The sequence below is a fragment of the Nicotiana tomentosiformis genome, unplaced genomic scaffold (assembly GCF_000390325.3).
Source record: "Nicotiana tomentosiformis unplaced genomic scaffold, ASM39032v3 Un00414, whole genome shotgun sequence".
NCBI classification, from domain to species: Eukaryota; Viridiplantae; Streptophyta; class Magnoliopsida; order Solanales; family Solanaceae; genus Nicotiana; species Nicotiana tomentosiformis.
The window spans coordinates 3,009-10,142 of NW_027174973.1; the positions used below are offsets into that span (position 1 = coordinate 3,009).

Consider the following 7,134-nt stretch of genomic DNA (forward strand, 5'->3'; position numbering starts at 1 on the left):
AGTCGTTTGGTCTACCAGCTGCAAAGATATGGGTGCAGACCTTATCTCTCCAATCTCCTTCTACAGTTTCCTATAGATAGATAGAGGCATTAAATTAATTGAAGCACCTGAATCACATAAGGATTTATCAAAATTAATAGTTCCTAAAGAGCAAGGTATAGTAAAACTTCCTGGATCTCCGCATTTTTATGGGAGATTATTTTGCAATATCGCGTTACAATGCTCTGTGAGCTTGACCACTGAGGTCTCCCCTATTTTCCTCTTCTTCGTAAGGATCTATTTCAAGAATTTAGCATAAGCAGGCATCTGTGAGAGCACTTCCGTGAATGGTAAGTTTACATGAACCTATTTCAGCACATCCAGAAATCTCTCAAATTACTTGTCCAGCTTTTCTCTACTTAGCTTTTGGGGAAAAGGTAGAGCATGCATATGCTTGCTCTCCTAAGGTTCCTTCCTTCTCGAGTTTACTCCCTTCTTCTTTTTCTTAGCTTCCATGTAGCATTTCTTCTTCTTATCAACATCACTTTTCAGTTACTCCCCACTTTCCTTTTCAAGTCTCATATCTTTCTGGGTTGGGTGAGATCTTTCAACACTTGCCCACTTCTCAACGTTACAACATTCACTATTTCTATGGGATTTCTTTCTGTATCATTCGGGAGCGTTCCTAGGACCCTCTCAGACATTAGAGTAGCTAGTTTCCCAATCTATCTTTCCAGGTTTCGAAACGATATGCCCAGTTCTTTGATAGATGCACCATAGGCATCAAGCCTCTCATATGTCTTGATAATGAAAGCCTTCATTAGATCTTCCATGCTAGACTGATTAGACTGTGGAGGCTGATACTGCTGTCTCTGCTGATTTTGAAAACCCGGAGCTCCTTGTCCCTGGGGTCTAGAGTTACTTTGTTGTCATGAGTTCTAGCTATAATTTTGTGAGTTCCACGAAAAGCCTGGGTGTCTCTGTCCCATGTGATTGAAATTATTACCACTCTGGTAGTTGACTATATCAAAACTTCCCACAGAATTTACCACTTCATCTACAGCTGCGGCCTGACACTCATACGTTGGATGACTCATTCTACAGAAATCACAAACTGGTGATGGTTGACTCTGGATCTTGGCTAAGGTCAGTTTTCTTATCTTTTTGGCCATGGCATCTAGTTGGGCTTGCACCGCTGTATTGGAATCTACTTGATGAACCCCAACTGATTTTCTTCTATAATTGCTCTCAGAAGGCCATTGGTTAGCATCTTTAGAGAGCTCATCAAGTATTGCCACAATCTCCTCAGGAGTCTTCTTCATAAAAGGACCTTCAACTGCAATGTTCAGAGTTCATCGTGAGGGAGGTGTTAGTCTATCCCAAAACTCTTGAAGATGCATCCACAATTCAATTCCATTATGCTGACACTTCCTCACTATCTGGTTGAATCTTTCCTAAGCCTCAAAAACTGTTTCGGTGTCCATCTGGCAAAAGTTGTGAATTTCCTTTCTGAACTTCACTGTTTTTGCAGCTGCAAAGTATTTGTCAAGAAACTTTCTAGTCATATCTTCCCATGTCCTGATCGACCCTGTTGGTAAGCTACAAAGCCAGTGCTTCGCGTTATCCTTTAGTGAAAAGGGGAATGCCCTTAAGTAGACTACATCCTTTAATACTCCATTGTATTGGGAATGTGTTCATGACTTTTTCAAAGTCCATCAAGTGAGTGTTAGGATCTTCGTTCACCTTTCCTCTGAAAATGCAGTTATTTTGGATAGTTTGAAGCAAGCCTTGCTTCAACTCGAAGTTATCCGTTGCTACTGGTGGAGGTCTGACACTGGACAATCCATGATTGTAGACCGGTCTGGCGTAATCACCCAATGCTCTACCAGGCCTGGGTACCGCATTCTCGAACGGATATTCAATCAAGGGTCGATTCAGATGGAAACTTCGAACCCCATCATCATTGACGGTCTCATCAGCAGCTCTACGGGTTGCCTCGGCTACTATCCTTGTAGCTTCTTCTCTCGGTTGTGCTGCTTTTCTTGCGCCAGATTTGCCTCATCTTCACCGTGATTAGTCATGTGTTCTTGGGTTGAAGGCTGCCCCATGAACTTTCCGGTGAGTTCTTTCTCTTTCCTCAACTTTTGCAGACTCTTTTCTACCTTTGGGTTGTACGAAATCAATTCCTTTGAAGAAGATCGAGTCATACACTAAAGGAGTCAATATGTTGCATGTACATGGAAGAGGAAACCCATGAAGAATAAAAAATAAAAATAAAATAAAATAAAATAAATTACTGAATTAGCACAAAAAATTATTTTGAACACTATTGATTGCCAATCTCCGGCAACGGTGCCAAATTTTGACGAGTGCAAAATACACTTAAATTATGCTCGCTAATCAAAGATATCATAGTATAATATCGTATCCATAAGAATTGGATTTAAACAATATTCTCTTAGCTTCTAGCTTGATTGCTATCCAGGTGGATCAACAGTTGAGATTTATATGATTCATAATTAAAATTAACTAAGAATCTAAAGCTATTGACTAGTGACTATCGAGACAAGGAATAAGCAAATAAGGTTATCAATGGGACAAGGTAGGGTTTTGATAGGATAGGTGCAAGATAATTATTCGGGATCTAACTCTAGATAGTTCACTTCTAATGTTCAAGTGAGTCTCTCGAATTCACTCACTTATTGGTTCAAACGTTCAACAGAAACTCCTCTCTCTATTAAACCTTAACCTCACGAGACGTACCAAATTAAGCACTGTGAAGATATGCAAGAATGCATAGTGGATTTAGAAAAACTTATTTCGATTATTCTCCTAACCAGGTTTAATCAATGATTCAACTAACATCTTTCGAATAGTTAGAAGAATCTATGAACTCAACCATCAATATCATGCAAAGATATCACAAGTTATGCCTCTCTCGATTATATGAACTAGTGAATATAGATGCAATAATTAAATCTTCCAAAATAATTCAATACATAAATCTAGAGTTATAATTTACAAACAATCATCAATACACTAAATCCATCAAACCCTAAAGGAAACTACTCCATAGACATGGAGAAATTCATCACAAATATAATTAAAGTATAGTAAAATATAGATTCGGTCCAAACTCGGGTCTTGAGTGAGGAATGAATGATGAAATCCTTGTGCTTGTGTTCTTCCAACTCATCCTTAGCTTCCTTAGGTCGAAAGTATGTCAAAAGTCCTCTCACAAATGTGTTTCTAGTGTATTGATGCCAAGCAGGAATGAACCCGGATGAAACTACCTCCTTTGAGTTGAAGTGAAAAAACCTACAAACTTTTTACACTTCATGCATCGCACTATGCTACGCAGGGTGCGTAGCATTAGCATATTTTGCTCGGTTGTAAACTCTCTGAACTTAGCTTGTCTAACAAATTTTTGTACTAGTGCGACGCTTAATGCCACGCCTTATGCGACACACTAGTACTTTTTTTTTGCTCTAGCTCTTGCTCTTTCTTCCAACTTTCGTATGTAACGCCTGTCCACGAGCCCCGGATGCGATCCCGGTTTAATTCCTTGGGCTTTTACTCGGATTTAAAAGCTCCAAATTATCCGATTTAGCTCCAAAACATCTTCTTAACTCGGCATCATCTCCTACAAAGTATAAAACACACAATCAGTAGAAAACACTACCAATTAAAACTCAAACACAAGTAAAGTATAGTAAATTAGTGTGCAAAATACGGCTAAAACACGTGTTCCTAGCCTACCATCAATTACCATATACCTATTTTACCTTCTAAATTATCAATGTTTGTCTTCTTTTTATTTTTATTTTAAAAATTTTTAATATTATAATTTTTTTTTTATTTTAATTTATATTATGGTTTTACTTATAGAATAAATAAATTTTATTTATAAATTAAAAAGATAAAAATAGTATTTAAGCATGTATAATGTTGGAATAATAAAATGTTGAGAATAGTAAAAAAAATTAATTAGAACAATTTGTTAGTAATGATATTTTTTATATTAATAATGAAAACTAAGATATATATGATCTATCAACGTAATATAAAAAGCAATTATTTAAATTAAAGATATTATTATAATATGCATTATATATTCTTGAAAATTATGCTCAACTATATTATTATTCCGATATTATGTATGCTAGAAAACTTTTTTATTTTAAAAATAAATTTATTTGTTCTTTAGGTAAGCCCATAATGTAGATTAAAAAGAGAAAAAAATCATAATGTTAAAAAAAGATAAAAGTTGATAATTTAGAGGGTAAAATAAGTATTTTACAATCAAAAGTTTGAGAAATCTGGTCGAGTGACATTCTGAGTGTTATAGGCATAATTAAGTAATTTTTCTGTTATAAACAAAAGAAAGATGACTTTACTAGATAACTTCGGATAATTGAGTAACCATTTAAATAACGGACTCTACTATATAACTTTCATTTTTAGTTAAGTAGTGTAGGGTTCAAATTGGGCTTTTTTCACCAAAAGCCCCCCTCTCATATTCACGGACTAGCTCCTACCCCCCCCCCCCCCCCCCCAAAAAAAAACCCCCTAAAAAATTATCTCTTTAAACTTTATAGTGTTACCATGGAATTACTTAATCGTAGCTAGTAAGATATGATGGCGGTGGTAATAGAAAGTTAAAATGGCAACAACTTTTAGAGTAATTTTTATCAATCTGGGAAATATAGAGTATATTTCTTTCTTAATTCAGCTACAAGATAAATAATTTCACTCTTAGACTATGGGATTCGGAGATATTGTTTTGTGCATCAATTGATACACATACTCACATTAAAACTTCTTTTAAAAAAAATCTCATGGCCACACTTGAACTGCTAATTTCGAAATAAGATACGCAAAGGACATTAAAAGGGCCAAATCCTGGTGATTCCATTCCTTAATAATTTTCTCCAGTAGGCAAATTCTTGAAATTATTATCAGTCAAACACATCCTGTAACATCCTTTAGGATTCCATGGTGCCCAAATTTAAGATCACCAACTCACAAATTAGAGGTTAATTTCACGTATTATTACTGAGGTTTACCCACTGTGACAATAAATTTATAAAATTGTTACTAGGCACATTATCGTTCAGTTCCTAAATCCAAACCCTTTTTTATATTGTAATTGTTTTTTTCCCTTTCAAACTCAATAATTAAGGAAGATTACCTGGTTGGTGGTATTTGCAACATCTAACTCGGTGATCCAAATTGGCAATCCAGCTGAAGCAAGAATATCAAGAGAAGATCTTATATAAGGCAAATTTGGGGTGACAAAATGTCCCTGGAGTCCAATGCCTAAAGGGCCATTGTAACCATGGGATCGAAGCTCTTTAATCTTTTTTAGGTACTTAGCTGGATTTGAAGTTCCATCAAATTCATGTTCAAGCGTATTGAATTCATTCAAGAACGGAATTGCCTTGCTATCAATTTCATTAGCCTTTTTGTAGTAAACATCAGACGCATTCTTCCCTAGCATCTGCTCTAAGAACGAGAAGTGGACATTTTCATTCACAACATCCCAATGAATAAGTTGGCCTAAATATCTATTCATCACTGAATTTATCCTTCTTGATGCAGTTGCGGATAACTGTGCTGGTGAAAGATAACGCGCCCACAAGGGCATATTCTGAGGATTATCCCAAAAGACATTGTGGCCGCGGACTTTAATGTTATATTTTTGGACAAGACTAAGCATAGCATCAGCTACGTTGTAGTCTAGTTGGCCGGGGATTTTCTCGTTGGCGTACCATTTCATTTCGTTTTCGAAAACTGTGCACATGAATCTTGAAGTAAACCAATCTTGGTAGGCTTTGTTGTTTAGGATGTGTTGGCTTATTGCATTGCCAAACGGGAAATTGTTCTTTTGTTGTGCCAGGGAGACAGTTGCGTTTGGTAAAGGTTGGCCTTGAGAATCCACTGCTTGGATTTTCACTTTAGCTTTGCGTACCTGCGGCATTTTCTAGTGATTTTTTAGAATTTAGCTTCCATAAACTATTTTTTTTAATACTATCAGAAAAGTTACAAGATAATACAAGCAGCCTATAATAAGATTGTAACATGCTATAAAATGTTAAAATCATTGACAGCATAAAAAAAATATTATTGTCAATATATATAAATTAAATCCATTTTAAATGAGAATCTCGTGAAATGAAATTAAACATATCGTAAGAACTAGTTAAGTTATTCTCCTTCATATTTATATATTGTCACGACCCAAAATCTCACCTGTCGTGATGGCGCCTATCCCAATACTAGACAAGCCGACAATCTCAAATAACCGCAATTTCGTCTAAGGTTGAAAACATAATATTTGATTTCAATAGAAAACCTCACAATTACAGATACAAAATACTCCCAAAACCCGGTGTCACTGAGTACATAAGCATCTAAATGAATACAAAGTCTGACTGATAAAAACATTGTCCGAAAATATAGAACAATACAATAACTGAAAGAAAGAGAGTCAAGGTCAGCGGACGCCAGGCAGCTACCTTGATAGTCTCCAATTGATAGCACTCTGAAATCTAGTAGTCGATGTGTCCGAAAGCACCTGGATCTGCACACGAGGTGCAGAGTATAGTTTGAGTACAACCAACTCAATAAGTAACAAGACTAACCTTTGGGTTGAAAGTAGTGACGAGCTCAGCAGGTGCAGTCCAGAATAGAAATAACAGTACAGAAATGTAGATATATTTCAATTTCAACAATTAGCTCCGTACAAGTAAAATAGATCAATACTGAATGATATGAGGAATATGACATCTCAAGAGGAAAACCTCGTGTACTCACGATTACAAATTACTTGGTCACTCAGTATTGTATAAGGCCAATCCAGCCCAGGGAAGTTCCATCCCATATATATATATATACCTCAACTGACAGTCAGTGAATCAGTACCGTATAAGGACAAATCCAGCCCAGGGTTAAATTTATCCCCAAATTATAATGATTCGGACAAGATCAATGTCAAGTAAAATTCATCACAAATATAAATAAGTAAGGCAAGTCCATGCCCTGGGAAGTCCATCCCGAATATATAATCATCTACACTCAAAATATAAATAAGTAAGGATATTCCATGCCCTAGGAAATCAATCATGAATATATAGTCATCTACGCTCATTGTGT

General features: G+C 36.0%; 1 protein-coding gene across 1 annotated transcript; it reads right to left on the reverse strand.

The window, feature by feature from the left end:
• Nucleotides 1-1,433: 1,433 nt before the first annotated feature.
• LOC104088333 (endo-1,4-beta-xylanase 5-like) lies at nucleotides 1,434-5,959 on the reverse strand. The gene is made up of 2 exons (XM_070192576.1): nucleotides 5,171-5,959; nucleotides 1,434-1,604 (listed from the first exon to the last, which is right to left on the reverse strand). Exons 1-2 carry the CDS (start codon nucleotides 5,957-5,959, stop codon nucleotides 1,434-1,436), a joined length of 960 nt encoding a protein of 319 aa, XP_070048677.1.
• Between the last annotated feature and the right edge of the window lie 1,175 nt (nucleotides 5,960-7,134).